The 24,881-nt window shown below is 38.2% G+C and overlaps 1 protein-coding gene across 4 annotated transcripts in view; it reads left to right on the top strand.

The window, feature by feature from the left end:
* The window catches only part of SMAP1 (small ArfGAP 1), an 85,424-nt gene that overhangs the window by 39,521 nt on the left and 21,022 nt on the right, over positions 1-24,881 (top strand). For all 4 annotated transcript variants that reach the window (XM_084283837.1, XM_084283836.1, XM_084283835.1 and 1 more), the window contains one exon: positions 22,221-22,305. In XM_084283837.1, the coding sequence (XP_084139963.1) occupies positions 22,221-22,305 (85 nt within the window). The remainder of the gene's footprint in view (positions 1-22,220; positions 22,306-24,881) is intronic.

Genomic DNA, 24,881 nt, shown 5'->3' with positions numbered 1-24,881 from the left:
TGTATATACACATGTGCACACATGAATAGTTACCTCGATAACCACATGAATGGTGTACTTGATGTTTGTACTTCTGCTTGCATACAGACATTGGTTGACCATTTAATGAGGAATGTGTTTGGTGGAGCAGGGAAGTGAGTTAGGATTTGTTGAGATTTAAGCTCAGATGATTCAGGTTTTCAACATGTGCCATTAACATTCTTACATAGAAAATTTGCAGATTTATTGAGCACAGTGTGATCATTTAATGCTGTCTTTCTTAAATGAATCATTTTGAACAGGTGTATAATTATAAAATTGAACTACTAACTTCAATCTAGGTAACTTGAAAGCATTCGACAAAATGTGACAGACAAACCAGCTTAAGCTGCTTTTTTCAGCAACTATATTAAAGCGTAACGACCAGTTTTAGCAACATAGGTACATTTAAAATTTCATGTGCACTGATGTACACTGCTTGTAGAGTTAATATTAACAGAAATGGAAGGGATAATTTAAGTATTAGATAGAACAGTTTCTTCTGAGACAAATGTCCTCTCACCAATTAGGTGACTCCATTAGTATGTTCGTATCTGCTGTGTAGTCCACAGAACACAGTGGGGACTCCCATTTGTCAGTTAATTTGCCAGTAGTGCTGTGTTACAACTATGAAAAATGTGTATTCATAAATTATAATTGTGGGTATATTTCTAGTTCAGTTTTTATTTTGTTTATTAATTTTCTATATATTTTATATTTATTTTGCATAACCAAAAATAAGTACAAAAATATATGCATCTGTGGATGAGGAAAAAACCCTCCCCAATTTAAATATCTTTTTCTCTGGCATTGGAAAGCAGTTTTGGAATAACAAAGCAAGTTTGTTATGACAGCACGAGTCTTCAGTGAGCTAGTGAGAAAGGATGTCCTTACACATATGGTAGGAGGTCAAAGCATGTTTAAGGGTGGTAATACAAATATTAAAATTATTATTTTTTGAAATTTTGTAAAAGTACAGGCTTTTTGCATCCAGCCAAATTAAGTGTTTTATTCTCGTGATTAGAACAATGTTGTTCAGTTGTATGGGCTAAAAATATTGCTGTGGTTTCTAAGTGTTAACTTTTTAAAGTCTAGAGGTCTAGTGTTGGTTGTGGGGAGGGAGAAGTTGCTTTTGCAAGGGACCCTTAACCATGGGTAATCACATGGCAAGATTTAAGTAAGAAGAAAGAACAGCAGTGCACAGTTAGAGCAGAGGGGCTTCCCTTACACTTGACATAAAGCCCAAATCAAATGTTACTGACAAGATTTATATTAACATGATTAGATATCCATGATCACGTCCCAACGTCGTTAATGTCTACTGTCATTAGGTTACCAGTTTAATGATTAAGCAAGAAAAAGACGTATTTTGATTTTAAATGCTTGTGCTACAAAACGTGGCATTTTGTAAATACATCTGCATTAGGTAATAGTGCTGTTGTAGCAGCTGCAAGTGTTTGAGCATGCAGTGCATTTTATTTCATTATTAATGCAACAGCACTGGTTGCTCAAATGAAACTCATCTATGTGTCTGTTTGATTTAAAAGCTTCTTTAAGCTGGGGCTTTTCAAGGCTTTTAAGGATCACTTAAAATACGCTGTTTTTAGATACCACCTGTAAACGTTACTTTAAAATTGCAGTCAGTTTCTAGAATCCAAGGGAAAGAGACCTATATTGAATGTTTGTGTTTCCATTGGAAAGTGATGTGGTGAGATAGAGGATCAGAAGGTTTTTATTTATGTGTATAGAGTCATACATCGCTGTTTTTTTTCATGATTCAGCTTCAGGAGATCATAAACAATAATATTCTTCTTAGTTTGACTAATAATGATGGACTTTGTGTCCAGTTAAGACTGACTGCAGGGTATCTTAAATGTTGCGTGTTGAATCAGTAGGAGGAGGATGGAGTCTTGACCACAGTGTATTCCCAGCAACCACCACAAGCAGCAGATGGCAATTTATCCCAGTTCCGAGCTTTCTGAAGAGGAAACAACTTAAGAATTCTTTGGACACTTCCTATGTGCAGTCACTGGTCACCTTCATCAGGCATTGTATACCAAGTGTAGACATTCCAGGCTTGAAAAGTCAATAAAGTAAAAGCATGTAACCAAGCAATTGTCAGTTTTATAGGAATTTTGTTGATTAAGGTGATTCAAGCAGTGTTTTAGCCATCCTATAGAAGAATCAATGAAGAATGGGGGGGGGGGGGGGGGGGGGAAGGATTAAGCTAGCAAAAAGTTGGAAATGAAACTATTAAGAAAACTTCAGATAGCTTTCCAAAAGTGATGTACCTCTATGAGCCTTAAGTTCCTAGTGTCATTTTTGTGTCTTATACTGAATTCAAATTTGTTAGCTTTGGAAATGAAACGTTTTATGAAACGTTTGGAAATGAAATGTTTTAAAACAAATGAAAAAAAAGCAAAATGTTGACATTCAGTGCTTATGTTCTGGTCTCTGCGTCAAGGAACCAACTGATCTGCTCCTGTGGTTGCATATAAGAGCTTTTCACTGGTGACTAACTGATCTTTAGTCTTTAACAAGCTGAGTATCCAGCCCTGTTTCTCTTGCATTTTCACATACTGCTGAAAGCTTATAACATGGGTTTAGTAAACAGCATTATTTCAGTATTGTATTACTGTGTCAGGTAATTAGCAATTTCTTCAAGGTCCAAATGAGATCTTCTGCAGAACAGTGAGTAGCAAGGATACTTAGTTCTGACTCGATTTTTCTGGGCCGTTCCATTTTCTGTGACAAAACGGCTGGGTAATTTCTATTTTAACAGGCTCTTGTTATGTCAGCTGCAGAATGAGTCTAGCCCAGTGGTTAGTGGTTTATTGGGAATAGCCAACACTGTGGTGTTCCACATCAGATCCTGCAGTTTCTAAAAACTGGTGATGTTGCCAAGCTACTGGCAGTTGTAATGATTTATTTTCAGTCTAATTGAGATCTACCTCATGAAATCTTACTATGGAATAGTAATGTTGTCAGCCTTGCTGTTATTAATTATAGCTTCTGGTGCTTCATAAAGCCTGGTCTAGTGGTCTGAAGGTTTTTCGTGTTGGTAATAGGCTGATAGCAGTCAGAAAAGACAGGGAGTTAGCTTTCCTCCGACGTGCTCATTTGATCCTCTAGTACTGCATGCTTGTTGGTCATGGGTCTCAGTTGATAAAACTGTTCTTATTCCTATATAAAAAACTTCTTGTAACCAGTAGATATCAAAGTTTATACTGAAAGCTTAATTGATTCAGCAGTAGTCTGTGTCTTTCTAAAGATGATGTTTAAGACTTGCTAAAATATAACTAAGCTACCAATACAAACTACAGTGTTCAGTGTCAACACTCTTCAGTTTCTCCAGGAAAACTGAATAATAAGTGGAATACTAGACGCTCAGCATACATGAGGTTATACACTAACCTATCATGTCAGGAAATTAGAATTTTATCTTTGCTTTCAGAATTTCTAATATGGGCCAAATATTTCAATTAGGGCTGGTATGGTAATCTGTCTGGATTCCAATTTGTGTTTTAAATTACAGTAAGTTAATCAGTAAAATGACTATTTCTGGGATGTCAAAAGTGTACTCTGAGGGGTTAGTTGCCTTTGTTAGATCATCTCTACAAAGGTTTGAAAAACAATTTTTTGGGGCGTTGCTACTTGGACAGTTAAAATCCAATTATTGGCACACCTCGGGAAGATGAAAGTAAAGTCTGGGTGAATGTTGGTCCTTTTAGACTTCTCTTTGGCTTTAAGAGGGTGCTTTCCAAGAACAAATCATGCTAATTTTCAATGAAATATTATTTCCATGGTTTGAGCTAGAGCTTCTCGTAACACAGAAGACTGGCATGCAGTTTTAAATGGGAAGTTAAGTGACTTGAAGGCCTCATGGGCTCTAACTATTGGCAGATCGTATTGGCAGTCGGAGGAGATGGGTGCTACTTTGCCAGCACACTCCTTTCACAAATTCATATCCGGATTTTAAATAAAGCAGTTCCAAAATTAAAGGGAAGTAATATCTCTGTATAAGGGTGGGCAGAGAACTGGAGCATGAGGAATGAAGCTCTTGAATTTCTAACTTTAATAAGGAACGGGAAATAAAATCTCTCGTTTTGTGTGAAATTGCAAACTTCCTTGAACACGATAAATAACCACCTAGTAAGTATAAAGGGACATATTTCAGGAGTAAGGGACTACTGAAGGAATACTCTTCAGAAATCTGGCAGCTTATTCTGGGAGCGGTTGACCTAATGAGGCCTGGACTCTCTGGGGATATCTCGTATCCTCTTTTCCTTTCATTCACTGCCAGCTGATTCTGCTCAGAATAAGCAAGATGATGCTTTAAGAATAAAAGCAGAACTACTTGTCACGTTACTCGCTCAGTATTCAGGAACTCACATTTGTAGTGTCTCCCAGCAAGGTCTTCAGGCATTCATCAATTTTCAGCTTAAAGTCTTTCATTAATGTCTTTTCTGAAGCCGGCAGGGACCAAATTCTGCCATCTCCAGCACTCCGACACCGCTCTTTCAGTGAATGCCCTTGTCTCTCAGAAACCCAGGGTTCTTCTTCCCCCTCTCCTTGTGCCATTTCCACAGTTACAGACTTCAAGTTGCCTTTTTTTCCTCATGCTTTAAATAACCTTACCTTTACGGTTGCTTTGAGAAAAGATTGTAAGAAAACTGCTGGAACAATCACTGTGCAGTTCTCCTTGACGTGAAAACCGGGGACTGAGCACGTGGAGCTGAGGTGTCCAGCCAAAGCCCAGCTTGTTTGCGAGCAACAGAAATGCCAATATAAATAGCAATATAAAATGTCTTGAATTGCAAGAAAAAATAAATGGGGCTACTCATGTGTTTCCTAATGTTTCTTAAGGGCCAACAGCAAGAGTAATAGCACAAGAGAGACTGTCATGCACGGAAGGAAATTTTTAGATGTTTTGTAAACGCAATTATTACTAAGATTTTGAATTAGCTGAAAAAAATCTGATGTATTAAGAGCCAGTTTGTGAAGGGAGAGGGAAGAAAGTCTGTAGTTTGCCACTAGTCCTATGTATTCCACTGATGGTAACACAGGAAAATTTTTAATTTCTTTGAGAAAAACCAGCTAAGCTTTCAGTAGTCATCTTTCAAGCTTCATCATCCTGCCCACCCTTTCATCAGCTGCTGAGTAGCTTTCCTTTCTTATTAATTAGTCCATTGCACAGTCAAAGCAGGTGAACTTTCCTAAATCAGCCACCACTTTTAGTTTTCCTTTTATGCCAAAGCTGATTGAACTAGTTCTTAGTTGGGGAGCAAAACACTGAACTCCTTTTTATTTCTAGCATTTCTACTGAGGAGGACTTCTTCATCCTCAGGAAATTGAATGTGTTCATTTTAGTCATTTGGTAAATTTGAGAAGAATACCTAGCCTAAGTCTACTACTGTGTAAGGGAGCTACCAAAGCCTCATTAGTAGTTTTGGGAAGTAAAACTTAAACTGTGCGTTCCTTTTGTGTAGAGCCTCCACTCGTAGCCCAAAGGAGCACTTGAGGTAAGTTCATGCTGCTGCTTCAAGCAGTGTGCACCCCATCCATCTCGTACCTGTTCCACTGAAAGGAGGGATGGGGTACAGTGCAACCTGGTCATTAAGGCTGCACAGAATGGAGCCAGGAAGTTGGTGTTTGGGGATAATCAAATGGAGTCTGATCTCTGCAGAATCGACAGGAAACTCTTCGTCATTTGGCAGGACTTCTAATAAGTGAGGCCTATTAAGGATACAATACTTTGTTTAGTAAAGGTACTTGTGTTGCACAATGCTTCATTTAGAACAGAACTTGGATTGAGTTTTATGAATGAGACTTCCTGAATATCGCAGTGACTAAGACCATTCTATTTTTTTGTTCCAAAACATACATTATATATCCACCTGCAGTACAAATTCAGACAAAAATAAGCATAACCAGGCATGATGCTTTCAAGTTCAAGCGCTTCCAAAGTAAGGAAGAGAAAGTCCATGTAACTAGAATGTTCAGATTTTTGTAGGTTTCAACTTTTTTAGAGATTTAATTTTTAAATTAAATGAAGGAAATCTGATGTATTTGTGTGCTGGCAATCCAGAACTTAGCCAGTAGTGATCTGGAAAACCATCCCCAAAATTACAAAGTTCAGTGAAGCCCGTGGCACTGAGTGATTTCTAAGTGCTTGGATTCAGCACAGTATAGCTCTTTATGGTGTTTATTTTAAAGACTTTGCATCAGTCGAAGGCTTTCATGATAACATTGTGATGATTTCTCTGTAAAATACTGCATATTAAGGGTTGTAATCTATTTTTGTGTTCACCAACTACTTGTGCTTTTGCAAACTAATAATGATATTCACAGTTAAGTTTTTCATTCTCATGAACATATCAGGATGAATGTTTCTAAAGGACTGCAGCAGTTAACTTGATTAATTGAAGTACTGTTTGACACTGAGTGTAATTTGCTTTATTATAGCGCATTTTGAGTTTGAAATTGGCTCTTGTGTATAGAGTTGAGATAAGTGACAGGAATGGGTAAGTTAGAGGCAGTCTTTGAGTGGCAGTCAATCAAATTCTATTTTTCTTTCTCAAGCTGAGGACTGAATTGCCAGCTTAATCTCAACAGTAAGAGTAAGCTGCTGCCTCTGTCTAGGTAGGACCAACTTGCACCAAATGGCCAGTGTTACGGAGGTACCAACAAGTTCATTTGCACTTTAAAAGTTCTTGCAAACCCCTGAAGTAGAATTGGGGGCATATATTAGCAGCTTTTCCACTTCATATGGCACAAACGGTGTCAAATATTCTTTCACTGAAGAGGAAGAACATACATGTATTGTAGTTGTTTGTGTTGTCCCCTCACCCTCCAAAGACAGGTAAAACTCCCACAAAAACCAATTGTGGTGGTTTTACTCAGGTGGGCAGCCGAGCTCCACCACAACCGCTCTCTCACTCCCCCTCTCCTCAAAGAGGAAGGGGGAGAAAATACAACACAGAGAACTCGAGGTTTGAGATAAGAAAGGTTTAATTAAAAGGAAAGGGAATGGGAGGAAAAAACAGAGACAAAAGAAGCAATCAGTCCGTGCGGAAGCACAGAGAGAGGAAAAATTATTCTCTACTTCCCATCAGCGAGCGGTGTTCGGCCACATCCTGGGAAGCAGGGCCTCAAACGCGTAGTGGTTGTTCAGGAGGAACAGCCCCCTCCCCCACGAGAGCACCCCTTTTATTGCTGAGTGTGACATCAGATGTTATGGAATATCCCTTTGGTTGGTTTAGGTCAGCTGCCCCAGCAATGTCCCCTCCCCATCACTTGCCCACCCCCAGCCTGCTGGCTCTTGGGGGCTTGGAAGGAGTCCTGATGCTGTGCCAGCACTACACAGCAATAGACACAACACTGGAGTGATATCAGTGCTGTTCCAGCTACGAGTGCAGAGCACAGCACTGTGTGGGCTGCTGCAGGGAAAAGGTGACTCCAGCTCAGACAGACCCAACACACCAATCCATCCAGGCAAGTGAGGCAAGAGGAATATTAGTCCCCATTGGCTGGAAGAAGGAAAACTTGCTAAAATTTTTGTCTCCACTTAAACACCAGTTTGATGGAGGTGGTGTACTTAGGTGTTTACTTTTAAGCTTGTAGGAGTATCTTTGACTTGATGGATATTGACACGAACAATAAAATGTAACTACAGAATTAAATCATTGACATTGTAAATGTTTTCTTGATTATATGATTGATGAGATCTGCTAAATCACTTGAACTTGATTCATGTTCTCCTAGCCCTATAACCACAATTTTGCCTTCCCGAATGATTTTTAAGGTTTTTTTCTTTGTAATTGTACATAAAATGTTAGTATGTAAGCAATTGAGTGTTTATCAGAGGAACAGAGAAATAAACAGATTTTGCACTATGACTGTTTAGTCTATTTTATATACATAGTGCTTGTCTCAAAATTCAAACAAAGTAGATTTGATATAAAGCTCAGGAGTCAGGAGTAAGTGGTAAGACATAGGACAACCTGTTTCCCTTCCTCCTACTTCCACAGAGGGTGAAGAGTTTTCAGGCTTGTTCTGTTTTCTATGCTTGCTCTGCATTTTATGGACTATGCAGACTGGTTTTATATTTCTAATCATACCTTCCCAGTGTTTTGGAAGAGAACGGATTATTTTTGAGTTGTTCTGTTGCTTCTGTTGAATGGTTTACAACACGATTCTTCTTCCCAAAGCTGTGCAATTCATTTTTTGTGCAGGGAACAAAGGATTACTCGTGTTTAAGGACTGCTTTGAAAAATAGTCTTTATTTCACAGAAGTAATCCGTCATGGGTATTATTATTTATTAGAGTTGTAGACAAAGATATTAAGAAATAAATATTGTAGGTAGAAGCAATTGAAAGAGAGCCTTGTTTTGTCATATATGGGATGAGAGAGGAAGGACATTTGTTTTTTTAGTTCTGGAAAAAGAGCCACAGGAAGGGTATCACATTTTTTCTCTTCAGTGCAGCGTGCTTTCTCTGCATCTGCTTGATTCTCTCAACTCTGCTCCGTGGCATAACAGTGTTTTCACTTTATTATTTCTAATTAAATGGAATCTTAAAACTATGAAAACGAGCTTGGGTTTGGGCCGCTTTGGTTAAATTTGTCTTTGTTTAATTTCTTAAACTATTTTTAACCAAAAGGTATTCTTAAGTCTGCTTCGTTTTAGTTGATCCTCAGTTGTTTTTCCTGCATATGGAGTCAAAACCTAAAACAGGCCTGGGTTTTGGGTTGACAATACATATTAACAGATGGTATTTTCAGGTTTCTCCTGCTTGCTTGTGATAAGCTTCATCTTTTTTCTGTACGACCTTGAGACAGTTAGGAAGGCAACTCACGCAGAATTGCTGGAATATGTTAGGCTGCAACTTTCACTTTCATGCATCAATTTTAAATTGGAATAAGTGCTGAGGTACATTAGTTCTACTTTTAGTTTGTTGACATGATTTTACTTACAAATTTACATATACTTACATATATTTAACAAAAAGAAAAGCGTACACTTAAATTAGCTTGAACTAAATCAGTGTTATTTGCAGATGGACACTATCTTTAGATTAAAAACATCTGTATGACCAAGTCTTACACATTTTGAGGCATTTGAACCATAGCAGCATGCATGATTGAAAGTGCAAATATGCAATCTCATGTAAAGCATATTATAAAAATTACAGTACTAGTTAAATTGTGTACAATCAATCACATGCAAAAACAAGTATGATGCTTTTACAGAAGTGGTACTGACACGCAAAATTGAATATAAGGAAGGGTAAGGATGGGATGAGACAGGAAGTTGAGAACAGGGAAAATAAATTGAATTTAAAGAATGTTGCTCAAAATAATAACCTTACCTTGTTTTGTATAATAGGCTTCCTTTGTTTTTCTAATATAATACAAATATTGGATCATGAGGAAAGCAGCAAAGTGCCTTTATGTTCGTTTTCATTTTACTGTGCTTAGGCTAGAAGAACGTGCTTAAAATCCTTGGGAGGATCCATACTACAGTGTAAGGCATAGACAGGGCCTTGAGATGGGACAGCTGGGTAGCAGGGAGAGCTGTCAGATGTGTAAATCTTTCTTAAGAGTAAAGATGGTAACCCATTTTTTATAAAAATAATTTTAGATGCCACTGGCAATGTTAACAGCTCCAATGTAACCTTTAGCTTTTAGTATTTTCTTTTTTTAAATAGTGTGTTGTAAGTTTTCAATAAGAAGTTAACAGACACTGTCGTGAAATTTTCAGAGCCTTTCAGTTTAGGTTAACAGTTGACGTAGGTATTGATTGTGCAGCTTTTTATTAAAAGGCAAGAAGGCTATTCACACTGAATTTACTATGTTTTGGTAGTTGCTTGTGACACTAGAACAATTGCATAAAAATCTTTATGGCTCTGGCATTAATCCTGTTACCTAATTATGTCTTCACACTCTTTCCTCAAAGGTATTTGGAAGATACCGCTCTAGCTGTGATAGAGATATAAGCAAGACAAGGTGGAGAGCAGGATCTTCTAATCCAAGCTATCTCCCAGCTTGAGGATATTGCAGTTCATCCTGCAGACTTGGCTGCTAGGCAAATAGTGCATTTTATACTGTGGAGTAGCATGGGTAACTTCTGCTCAAGATAACCTATGGATTTTGTCTTACGTACTTAAATCCTCAGTTTACACAGTCCGTACATACCAAATATCCTTTGCCTTCAGTTAGAAACAGACTAACCCAGTGGTGTAGAAGAAATTGATTTGGTTGCATCTGAGCATAAATATTGAAATGGCTGCACAAATAAGCAAATCGGAGTCTTGTAACATCGCTTTGAAGGGTCAGTTGTAAAAGCTCAGAATCCCTTGAAGCTATGAATCTAAAGTTTCAGTGATCCTGACGTTTAGTAGGGATGCTTTAAAACAATTCATTTCCAGAACACACAAATTTCATACAGGTTCATATTATTTAAGCTGGAGGAATAAAAGCAAAAAGAAGTTTGACCCATTTGCAGTACAGATGTAGACTGCGAGGCTGGATTGCAGTTTAGCAGGTGTTAAAAAAAATTACAGTTATATGAAGGGCGAAGAGAAAGAAAATAGAGTTTACTCAAGTAGAGCGAAATCCATTTTGGTATTGATTGTGATAGGTTAAAATTAGCTTCTAAAATAATTGTTTCAAAGTGGTTAAATTTGAAATGGGAGCAAAACTGAGGGAAAAAAAATGCAGGAAAAACTAGTACATTGTCATAGACATGAAAAGTTAATGATGCTTAAATATTTATTAAACAGTTCTTATGGGATGCAGAGAGAAAAGAATGTGGGGATTGGGCAGAGGGGATTGGGATTGTGAAAAGTTAATTATGCAATTAACATGCAGTTAGGTGACAGGTTAATTATGCAATTAGGTGACAGACCAAAAGCAGAGAAATGAAGGCATCAAGGTGGGTGAGGGTGGATCAAGCATGAGGATACACAGGGAGAAAGGGATATAAAGGGCTACTCACATGCATGCAGGTTCGATGCAGGTTGCTGGGTGCTATGCTCGTCAGAGCCCTGAAGACGAGCAGGATTGAGGATCACTGCAGGCTACCCTGTGTTTGTATCAACTTCTGTTTGCAACCATACCTGTTCTTCCATACCTGTGTGAACACTAGCACACCTCAAGTTGGACTACCAGACAAGTAGGATAAGAGGTTAGTGTTGGACACAAGAAAGGCTTCAGGTCAGAGGACCTTAAGGTCAGCAACTGGAGACACTCAGCATGCTCACACAGGCAGGTGTGTAAGAGCTAGCAAACCTCAAGCTGAGTTAGCCAGTGAGCAGGAAAACAGCATCTGGAAGGACCCAAGGCCTGAGCTGGGGACTGGCTGCAGGTGTAGGGTCCTGATACCCCATGAACTTCAGTTTCATGCAAAAAGCATTTTTTCAGCAGAAGAGCACTTCTGTTGTGGTCAAGGAAAAGAATGCAAGCCATGTATTCACAAATAGGGATAGAAAGCAAGGTTCCTATTAGATTGCTTTTTCACTATGAGTTCAGTCAAGTGCCATGCCCACAACAGCTTACTCTTGTCTGGAGGTCTGTAAACAAGGAATTACACATCCATCTATCTATCTATCTATCTATCTATCTATCTATCTATCTATCTATCTATCTATCTATTCAGATACACTGATGTTATATCATGTATGGCTAAAGATTTTTAGAAGGAAAGTTATTAAAAAAAAGGAATGGAAAAACAGTTTAATCCTTTCTAGGATACATTTACAAAACTCAGTACAGTGCCACATGGTTATGAATGAGCTGAGGAACTGGAGCTCATACAGCTGTATTACCGTAATATTGTCCAGGCTAATTATACAGGCTCTGTATAAACAGAGTCGAAATACTTTTTAAAAGAGTTCGTGTAACCAGAATGTGGTTCTAAAGCTGAAGGCATATTTAAAACAGCTTATAGAAATGCAAGGCACGTGTATTGCATTTCACAGCTTGCAAACTGAGGTGCATTAAAACACTCCCACTCTAATCTGATTTATAGATGCTGTAATGGGACACTGGATCAACCCCAGCTTTATGACGGATCTGTCCAGATTTTCTACTTTAAAATGACTTATCAAAGATTTAAGAACAGGTTTTATTGGATTAAAAGTAGAATGCTTTAGTTTTATCTAAGTAATTTTCATGACCAGATTAAGACAAAACAGGAAAAGGGTTGATAAACAGCTTTTCCTAGTGCTTTACACAGCCTTGTAAGTGGGTCCTCAATTCTAGGTTCAAATGCAGTCATTTCAAAGATCTTGAGCTGCAGCAAACTCTGCTCGCATCCTTACCCCCAGAATCCCTATAAAACTGTTTCCTTACCCCCAGAATCCCTGTAAAACTGCTACCTCTGCATGCAGGCTGTGGGTCTCCTTCTCAGCAGTCTTGCCATCCCTCCCTCTTCAGGTTCCTACTCCTTGTGACTGTAACCTAGTGAACATGCAGTCTTTCGATGCTTTTCTTCAAACTCTTGGGAGAAAGAACTTGTCCCCTTGTCTCAGACCCTATTGTGGACTTGTCACCTCGAAAACGAATGCATACAATTAGTGCACCAAATGCGGGTTAAATCTTTTTAATAAGTAAATCTTGTACTTGCCCTTGAAATTCTTGTGTTCAATCTTAGATGTTTTGCCTGATGTAGTCTCAGCAATAAGTATAAAACCCAGACATCTTCATTTTAAGAAATGATGCTTCTACATTGCTTGTGTTACTTTGAACAAGGCTAAAAGGGCCTCTCGGAGCATCTGATGCAGGTACTAGAAAGGAGCTCAGTATGAGACATGAAAGGTTTTAAGCTTTCTTGGAATACATCGACTGAAGTAAATGAGACCTGAGCTAACATTTTATGTTCTGTTAAAATGGCAGCACCGGCTGGTCAAGAAGTGATAACAAAAGAATAGTCTAATCCACTTCATAGATATTAATAACCTCTTAGCCTTGATAAACCTATATTAATGGAGCAAGATTAAGGTGCAGCTGTCTGATAGCTCCGCCACAAAGATTTTCATTCAGGTGACTGAAGATACGACACATTGTATGTTATCTTCTGCTAGGGCTGTCCTGGTTTGACTCCAGCAGGCAGCTCAGCACCACGTAGCCGCTCGCTCACTCACCCCACAGTTGGTTGGGGGAGAGAATCGGAAAGGTAAAAGTGAGAAAACTTGTGGATTGAGATAAAGATGGCTTAAAGAAAAAGCTGTGCTCACAAGCAGAGCAAAACAACGAATTCATTCACTCTTTCCCATCAGCAGGCAGGGGTGCAGCTGCTGCCAGGACAGCAGGGTTCATCACGGGTAGTGATGAACCTTGGGAAGACAAATGCCATCATTCTGAACGTCCCCCCTCTTCCTCCTCTCTTCCCCCAGCTGTTATTGCTGAGCATGACACCATCTGGTGTGGGATATCCCTTTGGCCAGCCTGGGCCAGCTGCCCTGACCGTGTCCCTTCTTGGCTCTGTGCAAGCGCTGCTCTGCAACAACTAAAATACCCATGTGTTATCAAATTATTTTAACCAAAAATCCAAAACACAGCACCGTACCAGCTACTAGGAAGAAAAATAATTCTCTCCCAGCCAAAAGCTGGGCAAGTACTTGCCCTAAACTGTGAAAAATTAACAAAATCCAAATACTCGGGTTTACAAAATGGAAACTTAGATCAAGGACAACTTAAAAAAGTTTTCCTTCAGACTGAATGGCCTACAAGTGTGCAGATTCCAACTAAAAAAAAAAAAAAAGTGTTTCAGTTTTGTTGGTTTCCTTGATACAAACACTCTAAATTAAATTACCTACATCAGCATGAGTAGTTCAGTGTCCAAGAGTGATTCATTAGAATAATCGCAATAGACTCATAAATAATAAAATCAGGACTTCTCCTTGGAGTAACTGTTAGTTTGAGGCAGTTCTTTAAAGAAGAGTTGCAGCTTTTTGTTTGGTTGACATGCAGTGGTTTTTCTCTTGATTAGAAACGCGTCAGAGTTTACATGCTGAGACATTGCAATCTGTACAACTTCAGAGTGATACCATTGTAGTGTCTCTTGTGCTTCAATGCAGTATACTTGTTTTCTGGCTCTTTTTTTATTATTATTATTTTTTTTTCAATTTAGTCAAAATGGAAGTTCATTTATTAAAGGTATCCTAAGTTTTTGATCTGTCATTCTCATTGTTGAATTTCATCTTATGTAGTTACAAGTCTGAGAAAAATCCTGATAACTTACAGGAAGGTAAACAGAACAACACCTTTCATTTTTGACTTGATTTAAATTTAGTGTTATGGAGGAATTTAGTTTTTACTTATTTCCTTGTACAAAAAGTACAAAAGCTGTAAAATGTCCTTTAAAAATTCTGGGACTTCTGTGAGTGATGCTTTAAATAGATACTGGCCAAACTAACTTGTATAGTGAAAGTATATAAGCTGTCAGAAAAATCCCACCTGCTGCAAGCTTATAGTAAATGACTAACATTATTTTCTCATATCGAAATTCTCAAATGTTTATGCTGTCTTCAAAAGTTTTATTGCAAGCAGGTAATGAAGAAGGAAGGAATCCAATTACTTTATGCACAAGGCATGAAGTTCCTACCTAATAAAGAGCAAAGGAGGACTTTTGTTCAGTAAGCATAGAGGCATCTATAAGCTCTAGTGAGTAAACTGGAAATTGCTTTTAAGTAGGTTAGGAGTGATTTTCACTAAATTATTTGATGGATCTTCGGCTTTCATAAACCCTCATGTAGCTAAGGTAGAGTACAGGAATAAATGCCTGAGTGGGTCTGATGTATATGAAACAAACTAAATTCTAGATTCATGTGAATTTTTCATCGAAGCATGAAATTGAGGAAATGTTCAGAGAGGTTTCTTGTGTGTATAATGTTTAAGTATGAAAATAGGAGCAGATAACTGGACTGGACAGCTGATGGATCAATCTTTGACAGTGATTGATTCCTTGCTTCAAAGGAGGAGAAGAGGGATTTACAGTAGTAACTTCTGACTGCTTGTACTTTAAACTTTTTCTACTTCAGAGCTACTAGTCACGTGGCTTATGTCTTACCATGTATGCTACCCCTCGCAATACTTCTTAGCTAAAGTAAATGAGAGTAAGGTAACTTTTAATCCTAAATGCTGTTGTTGAAACTAAATTATTTGCATGAATATCTTGTGGTAGTGAATTCAGCAAAACTTCCATTTGTTTTTTGAAGTGTTTTTTCAGTTTTACATTTCTGTTGGGTGTCACTTCCTTTCTAGAGCTGTTGAACCCTTAAAAATTGTACATACGAAGTAATTGTCATGAAGTTACAGAAGCAGAAAATGGACACTCGAATTACCCAGCATTATTCTTTTATCCCAAAGCCAGTCATTTACGATGAAAAATAACCACAATATGTTCTCTGTGTGCTGGCTCTTTCGAACCTACCCTTCCCAAACAAGTTTGTTTCACCATTGTGAGTTTTATGCAAAATGTCCTCAGCTGCCTCTGTCAGAGGAGAGCAATCTGGTGAACAGGAACATGCAGACAAGTAGCTCTTAAAGGCAGAGTTCAGACTGACCTGTAGGCTCTGCAGTGTGTAGTCACGTCTGAAAATGTTCTGAAAGGACTGCAGTGTATGGGTAGTGTGTCCTTAAATCATTTCACAAACTTGGATTGATCTCCTATTTTGTTACAATAATGATTAAAAAGAATGTGGGAGTAACTGACAAGTGGAGTTGTTGAGTCTGAATATTCTTAGTTTTTCTTCTTCAGGGTTTAACTCATGTAGGAAGACCTCACATTGTCCACCAAGCCAGCTGGGATGAAGCTTTCTGTTTCCCATTCCCCTACCCTTCTTGTACACCTCGTAGTCAAACGTCCATGTGGGCACTTTCAGAAAGGGAACTTGGGTTCCAGCAATAAACCTTGTAGCATCCTCCTTTTGTGAATGTAATAGGTGTGTGCCTGTTGGTCAGGGTCAGGTACTGACCTTCCTTCTTGTCTTGCCCATGAGATAACCATATCCTTGTAGACAACATCGTACATGCTGAACTGTAATCTTTGTGCAAAGGAGGAAGATTGACTTGGCAATGCTTTCATTTTTTCTCTTTTCTCTGATGAGACAGAATGAATTATTCATTTAATGGTTATCTTCAAAAATAGCTGGCTGAACAAAATCTGATGAAGTGCCTGACTGAGACAGCAGACTTTCAACAGTATGCAACTTAGGCTTCAGTGCTACTTGTGGGGTTCTTCACAACCCCATCTTCTGCAGAGCTGCTGAGTCTCTGGGACAACACATGGCTGCTGTTCAGTGGAGTGGGAGCTCACCTTTGGATGAGGCTAGTGAGAAACTGTTAAGCTCAGATTCAGAGCTTTGAGGCTTGTATATGCTAAACTTCAGTGGCAAAACAGACTGGGAACTCACTGTGATTTGTGGTTTGCACTTTCTTGAGGCTGTGCAAGTGGTGCTCAGCAATAGTCAAAAACACTGCTGTGCTACCTACAGTGTTCTAGTCAGAAAGTCAAAGCACAGCACCACAGTAGCCTCTCTGAAAAAAGTTAACTCCACCCCAGCCAGACCCATACAGGCAATTTGTTTGCAAAATAGATGGTGTAAATCAGATTTCAGTTCTCTTGTCCTTGTCAAAGAAATGTTTATATTTACTGGAAGATTTGCCTTAGAGGAACATATAAGAGAGAAACAAATCTCTAAAATCTACCCTAGACCTTGATGTGTGATAATTAACATTGTTACTTGCTGATTTATTTGGTTTAAACTAGTTCAAAAAAAGTGTTTCACATAAATTAGATTGAACTAGAATGGTGTTATTGGTATTATATTGAGAGCAGTGCATTGTGAGAGTTCAATAAAATGTAATATTGGTTTATATAAAAGCTTTGCTTTTTGAATTGAGACCTGGTAGGGACAAATAAAATGATTTATTTTTTGCTGATCTAAACTAGTATGCTTACAAAACCTATTTTTCAAATTAAATCTTTATTACTGCACAGAATGAGAATAGAAAGAATAGCAGAGGAGAAAACAGCAGTGCATCATTAAATGTAGGTTGCTAAATTATGAGTTATTTTTTCACAATGGAATGGAAAACTTTCTCATCCTGTGAAAATAGTGCAGTTCTCTAGAATGATGTTCTTTTGATTTTGAGCAAAACACAACTCAAAACTTTGATTTCAGTACAAATATTTTAAAATAATCTTAGCCATAAAATGCTAGGAAAGGAGCTAGATGGATAAGTGATTTTGATTATATAATACCTAGTATGGCTATGGATTAGAAGCAGACCGGTGTGAATCTTAGGAAAAATTACATTACATAAAATTATTCAGGCAGGCTTAAGTGCTTGCTTAAAAATTGTAATACATTACAGATGGCCTGATTTTATCCACAGTTGACTGCTTTTTACAGCCATTAGGACAAGAATTCTGTTTGTGATAGCTTCTGAGCACATCATATTAAAGTTGACCAAGTTGCAAAGTGGAGGTATATGCAGATTGCCAGCACATAATGTTCTGTCTGCTAATTTCAAGCCAATTAACTTCGAGTGAAGATGTGAGGTAATTGTTAAGATCCATATAGTCATTTCTGTATTTCCATTTTACATAAACAGGGAAGAGATGTTTCTTATTATCTGTAGAAGCTATTTTCTCAACTGTTGATTTTGTTTGTTAGAAGTAAAGTTATGGGAAGTTCCCAACTAATTTTAAAAGAAAGAATCTTTTTTTAAAAGATTATTTATCTTGTTACCTAAGGACTACTTATGAATAAAGTTTTAGTGCTATGTTGTCATGGTATGTTTTTATTGTATTGTAGATGGAGATTAATTTGGGAACAAAATTGGGAGTCACTCATCACTGGATAGTAAATAGAGAATGGAGTGGGAGCAAAAACTTGAAGTGGGAGCTGATTCAGTGAGAGCAACTTGATCAGTTTTAAGCACACAGCTATGTATGTTTGTCTTATTAAAATGCAGCCACCACAGGTATTGTGATTATCTGAGGTTCTGACAATTAGTTTATCTCCTAAATAATAAACCAACATTCAGGTATTCTGTGAAGGAGTAGCACTTGCATTAGTCTCTTGTATCACGTGTTCTTGTCAGAGAATAATAAAGGGAAATTCTGACCAGACAACATAAGAAAAAGCTATTCTTGACCTCTGTCTATTCTTACTCAAGTCCTGTTCAGTACTCACCTTTCCCCTACATCCTGGCATGCCTCTTGGGATGCTCATAGCAACTGCAACCTCTGCTGCAGTTGAACTTGATCGTTTTTCCCAGTTTTATTAAGTATGGAAAATGAATGTCACATAATATTTATGCAGTAGATACTTTTTCATTGCTGAAGCAATCTTCAGAGGTGTTACTAAAAACGATCTCTCAGAGAGAGCTTCAGGAATAGGCTCTAGTAGATGAAACAAAATCCAATACAAAGGACTGATTGCTTATAAATGAGAGAACTCATTGGTGTAAAACCAATCCTAAAACAGTGGTGTCTGTGCATTCAGCATCACACCAGCCAAGATAGGTAAGTGGCTTAGAAGTCAGTGTTTGATACTAAGAATTACTTGCCCATAGTCTTCTACAGAAGACTGCTTTACCCCCTTCTGTTGAGAACTTAAAACACTGTTAGGGTGCCTGAAACTGTGGAAAGCCTTCAGCCTTGTCCAGGCACTTGGCACCACCGAAAAAAGCCTGGCTCCTTCCCTGCGGGTGTTTATAGAGTTTGATGAGATCGCCCCTGAGCCTCCTCTTCTTCATACTGAGCGGTCCTAGCTCTCTCAGCCTTTCCCTATAGGAGAAGTGCCTTAAATCCACATACTGGCCTGTCGCTGGACTCTCTCCAGTCAGTTCATGTTTCTTTTGTACTGAGGGGCCCAGCACTCCAAGCGTGGCCTCACTTGGAGCAGAGCAGAAGGATCACCTCACTGGACCTGTTGGCAACACTTTGCCTACATTATTGCTGAAGTAAAGAAGTAAAGCCAAACTGCTTTCCTGCTTGTTGGCCCTCAACTTGTCCTGGTGCCTGGGATTGTTGCTTCCCGGATGCAGGACTTTGCTTCATGAGGTTCCTGTCAGCCTGCTGAGGTCCGTCTGGTTGGCAGCACAACCCTCTGGTGTACCAGCCAGTTTTTGTCTTGTGTACCAGACACTCCTCCCAATTTTGTCATCTCCAACCGTGCTGAGGAGTGCACCATCCACTGCCCCATCACCCAAACACTTGGCGAAGATGGTGAACCCGACTGGACACAATTTGGGTTCCTGGGGTACACCACTAGTTACTGACCTCCAAGGAGACTTCATGCCACTGATTACCACTTTCTTGACCCAGCCACTCAGACAATTTTCAGGTCACTTCACTGCTCATCCAGCTCATAGTTCATTAGCTTCTCTATGAGGACCTTACAGGAGATGGCATCAAAGACCTTACTGAAGTCTGGGCAGACAGTATGCAGTGCTCTCCCCTTTCTACCACGCTAGTCATTCCATCACAGAAGCTTATTAGATGTGTCTAGCATGACTTCTCCTTGCTTGAATCTGTGCTGGCTCCTAACCACCTTTTGTCCTTCGTGTGCCTAGAAATGGTTTCCAGGACCAGCAGGTCTGTCATCTTCCCAGGGGTCAAGGTGAGGCTGACTGGCCTGTAGTTCCCTGGTCATCCTCCATGCCCTTCTTGAAGATAGCTGGGATAGAAGAATGTGCTTAAGTAAAAGGTTAAAAGGATATAATTGGGACTGGGGGGGTTGGGGAGGATTACTGTATCTCAGCTAGATATTATCTGTGCAATTGCAGAATCATGATGCCAATACCAGATCTCAATAATGATTGTTGCCCCGCTTCTCTACTGAAGAGATTTGCTTTATGGATGAAAATTGCAAGACTTGCCAATCTGAGGAGCTATATAAAGAGCTGAAGTACGCAATACCTGCTGAACAAGCGATAACTTCAATGGATTGTTGTTGCCCTCTTCCAAACAGGGGCTCAGTTTTTCTTAAGGTAGAAAATTCCAAGTCATGTTGGATACCAGGCTGATAGCACAGGGGATGCAAAATAATTGACTTCCAAGAAGCTTGTTCTGGCCTCAGGTGTTTCTCCATGACACTTGCAAATGATCCGCTTTCAGTTATCTCAGAATAATTTAAAGCTTACCACATTGCTTGGTTTCAGTAGAAGCTTGAAAATGAGAACAACCGTAAAGTGTAGTGCCCATTTGTGACAACTGTGAAAAATGGAAGTTTAAGGCATGTGTATAGAAGACCTTTGCTCTGCTGTTTGCAAGGACAGTGTTTCAGGGGTATAGACTAGTACCATAAAGATTTAGTTTTTCAATCCGAAGTTGTTTATGTATGATGAAAGTAAATGTATGTAGAAATCACTGAAACTGTGTACTTGACTTACGAAACCACACATGCTGCTATGCCAGCCTGGAATATGGTTAAAATGGTAGCCCCAGTAATTGTGAAGACTTCACTTGAAAGTAAATACAGAAATACTGCCTACTGTCCCTGCATACAGACTCCATTATAGCAGGGTTTTATGCCATTTTTTATTTATTTGATGCTGCTTTGTCTCCTATTTTTCTGCAGCCTTTTTCCAAAAGATACTGCAAAGAATAATTAATCTATTAGTGGTGTTGATAATTAACAATAATTGCTGTGATATTCTAGCAGACTAGTTATAGCAATAGACTGAGATGAATCTGAGTGCAGCACAAGTCCCAAGCAGCCTTTTGTCACGGTTTATGACACTGCTACAAAATTCAAGCAGGTCACTAAATGAAACACTAAGTTAAAGCAATTTCACTGCCTTGTTATGCAGTTCTTTAGCCCATTGCACGCTTCTGTGCACACTGCGTGCAGGGATTTTTTTGCTAGAGCAAATCAGTATTTCTCTGAAAGATGAGCAGAGATGAGTTTGGGTGTGCAGGTTCCTGTTTCCCATCGCTGCAGATATTTCCTAGAGGTTTTCAATGCTCGTTTCAGAGGAGCATCAGTGGTATGTTGGGTTTGGGGTAGTCTTGAGTTCCTTCACTGCTCTTCACAGACACCAGCCTCATTTACTCTTTATTCCCAGTTTGCAGGAGAGGAAAGGAAAGGATGATGTAAACAAAGATAACTCCGTACCCATGCAGTGATGTATGTTACAGAACTGTGAAATTCTCCTAATACTAAATGCTAAGATTTAAGGACTTTAGCGACCTCAGCAGACTCAGTGGCTCTGTCAAAGGCAGCTATAGGGATGATAAAGGTGGGAGCGAAGCACATCTTGATCTCAGCCCAGTGCCCAGCTTGATAACTCTACTGCTATCCATCAGGAATCCGTTCTTGTTAAAAGCTGTGCAAAAGATTGACCAGTTCACTTCAGGTGTGCTTTTTTGTGATTAAGTATGGAGTAAAGGCATATTAGATACATAGAAGAGGATACATTTTCCATGTCACTACTGTAAACCAGTTTATGTTCATTTTAAAAAGTGATGTTTAGATGGATTAGGATGGTCAATTGATATTAGTATGAGACAAACTATAAATAGATCTATGAAGTCATTTTCATAGTCAAATTTCATGTCAATACCATCTTACATTCTCTTAGAAGTGTCTTGGCAAGAAAAGATGAGAAGTTTCCTTCTCCAAAGGAGACAAATGGTGTCACTTGCCTTCAGGTTTACAAAGAAGGACCGTAAAAACACATCTGTGTGGAAGCAGATTTGCACTTAGCAACTATGAATTCTGCACATTCTGCAGATACTGTTTTCAAGAAGGGTAAATAGTGGCTGTCTGTAGTCTGCTTCTGAATTTTTACTACAAGCTTTTGAAAAATAGAACTCTTTTCTCTTTAATGATGCAGAACGGCGTAGTTTGGATGCTGAAGTAAGTCAATAAATAAGAGCATAGAGAGATTTCTGGCTGGTGCATGATAAGCAGTGGCTCAGTTTAAGATTTCAATTTATTTTTAATTTATCCTGGAAGTTTTATTTAAAAATTGATTACATATCAGTGAAGGAATAAGGATAATGTTTTAGAGTAATACACCTTGTCCTTTATACCAAAACTGTAATTTATCTCCTTATAAATCAAATTCATTACAATAAACAAATAGAGAAAAGAGTTTTTATTTCTGACACTGTAATAGGAATTTTTAAGCACTTTATACTTATCAGAAAATTTACTTGTGATTTTTTTTTTCCTTTCTAAAGCCACAGAAGAAGGAGGATCAGCAATTAGAAGTTAAAGCAAGTCCCAAAAAGTCATCAGAACCCACTATTGACCTTTTAGGACTTGGTAAGCAATAGATAATTACCTGTTTTTCTATCAAATACGGATACATCATTTTATGTTTCAATAAATATTCTCTCTGCTTACTGATGCTGTTAGCTGAATTTGAAAATCGTAAGATTGAATCTATGAATTTGAAACTATAAAGGAAAATGCCATGGGGACGTGTGTATATCAATACTTGTGTTTTGCTAAGGAGAGTAATGAGCTCCTGTGGGAAGGGGAAGTTACCAAAGTGATCTTCAAAGGGCTTGCGGATGGTGGTATTTCAGAGTTTATGGTACAAGCATACTTTTTAATTGAAATGCTGAGGTAATCTGAATTGTATTTCTCTAAAATGCCTTATATCATAAAACTCCTGTCTTTGTTAAAAGAATAATAAAGTGTCTCACTGCAACTGACCAGTATCTTGTAAAATTTAATACACTGGGCACTGCTTTGCTGTATACTGACTGTGACAGTCATTCAGTTTTATGTGATATGGCTTTTGTTTTCTTGACTGGCAGGTAACCATCCATTTGTCTTGTAAATAAACTGTTTCAGACTCCGTAATTTTTATGTGTTTCCTCTGCTTGTTGAAGGCCATATTTGTATAACATATGTGTTTGCCCATTGGATAGAAACAAAACCTAGAAAAACAAAGTATTACAGTAATTACTTTAAATCCCTTTTATTGTCTGAATTATTTGTTTATTAATTTGAATATTGTTTATGAATTAGGAGTGGATATTAGTATTTTCAATTTAAACTATTCTAGATTTCTACGTAGTGTTTACAGGGTGTTAAATGAGGCAGATAAGTTTTTAAAATGGAATTATTTTTCTAGTCTGTAGTACAATCTGGAATTTGTTGGAAAATGTTTTGTTGCCTTTTTAAAAAAAAAAACACACTTTGGGGTTTAAGGTAATAATGTTGCAACAAAGCAAAAAGCATCTTCCCTATTTTCGAATTTACACTGGCATTCAGAATGCAATTTATTTTCCCTCTGTATGCAGAGTAGCTGCAAAATACTGTTTTTGTACTGGTTATGCATGTGTGTTGTGGTCCGTATCTCATCCCAAGTAATCTGCTACTATAGGCAAGCAAATCTTAATTAACACAGTAGAAGTTAGATTATGGATATAGAATGAACTTGTTAAAAACAAAAGTAATTCAGATGTCACGGAAAACTGGTCCTCCTTTCTTTTCCTTTACCAGACCTAATTAAGAATTAAAATTTAATCAATATGTGGTTCTGAGGCTGTCAGACTTCTGTATCCTTTTAGTTATTGTTTGAAAAGCATCTTGGTAATGCCGCTTCATGATGTGGTAATGAACTCGGATCACATCGAGATGCAATACGCAATAGAAAGAGAATTGGAATTGTGTTCAGCAGCTGTGGTTCTTCATTGTAAGGAAGCACAGCGAGATACACAAAGGGCAGGGTTTATAATTTGTATTGTAGAATAAAATGATTTTAGAGGAGGGGGTGTTAAAGACTTCTTCAGTAACAAATTGAAAGGCAGTGTAATAAGCCAGTATCACTTAGAGTCCGCTGAGCTACAAATGAGGTGGATTAATGAGAGCAGACCTGCGTGTTTCATTTGGAGAGTTGTCTTCTAATTAATTCCTGCAGTGGACTACTTGTTGTTAATTTGTTGGTATTAAAAGAGCGATCACTTCAAAACAATCTATATGCCATATCAAACAAGAATAGAGTGGACACGATTGTATAGCTCATTTTTCTTACTGAGTGGTCACATTTCTAATAACAGTGATTCATTCCCTCGGGATTTTATTTCTGCAAATGGAGAACGATAGAAGTTTTCACGAGATGGATCAGAATCACTTGTAATAGCAGATTAAGTAATTTTAATGGATCACAATTCATGCTAGAAGAATTCTGGCTTTCAAAACAGCCTGGCCTCTTGGGGAGTATTTTCTTGAGTAAAGAGCAGCTTTGGGTATGAAGTTAACCTCTGGGTGATTGCTTTTTGTTTTTTTTTTTTTTTTTTTTTTGTCTCCAGTAGTTTTTTTTTAATAGTGACCTCATCACCTCATCAGAAGGTAAACCTCATCCTGTGAAGTAGGACTTACCCTGAGAAAACGAGCGGCAGTTATAGCTAGACAATATAATTTTCTGGAAACATTTTTTTATTATTATTTTTCTTTACAAAATGCAAAATTCTCAAGGTAATATGCCTGGGCAAATTGCATCTTTAAAACTTGTAACAGCAGCAGAAGCATGATGCAGAAAAACAGTACAGTCACCAAGGATTTCTTCTGAGCTTTTAAAATAGATTCATGTGGTTTCCTTGCGTTTGTCCTGTTCAGGAGGCTATTAACTGAGATAGTGTTTCAAAATTCAATTTTTGATGATCCAGCTAGATAAACATTTGTGCCTTTTGGCCTTTTGTTTCAATGTAGATTTTAATTCAGTCATCCACAGACATAGAAAGGTGGGAAACAGACGTGTACAAGCTAAATCACAGAATCACAGAGTCACAGAATTTCTAGGTTGGAAGAGACCTCAAGATCATCGAGTCCAACCTCTGACCTAACGCTAACAGTCCCCACTAAACCATATCCCTAAGCTCTACAAT

This window comes from Netta rufina (assembly GCF_964035555.1).
Source record: "Netta rufina genome assembly, chromosome: 3".
NCBI classification, from domain to species: Eukaryota; Metazoa; Chordata; class Aves; order Anseriformes; family Anatidae; genus Netta; species Netta rufina.
The sequence above is the reverse complement of the archived record's forward strand: the minus strand, read 5'-3'. Positions and strand labels throughout refer to the sequence as shown.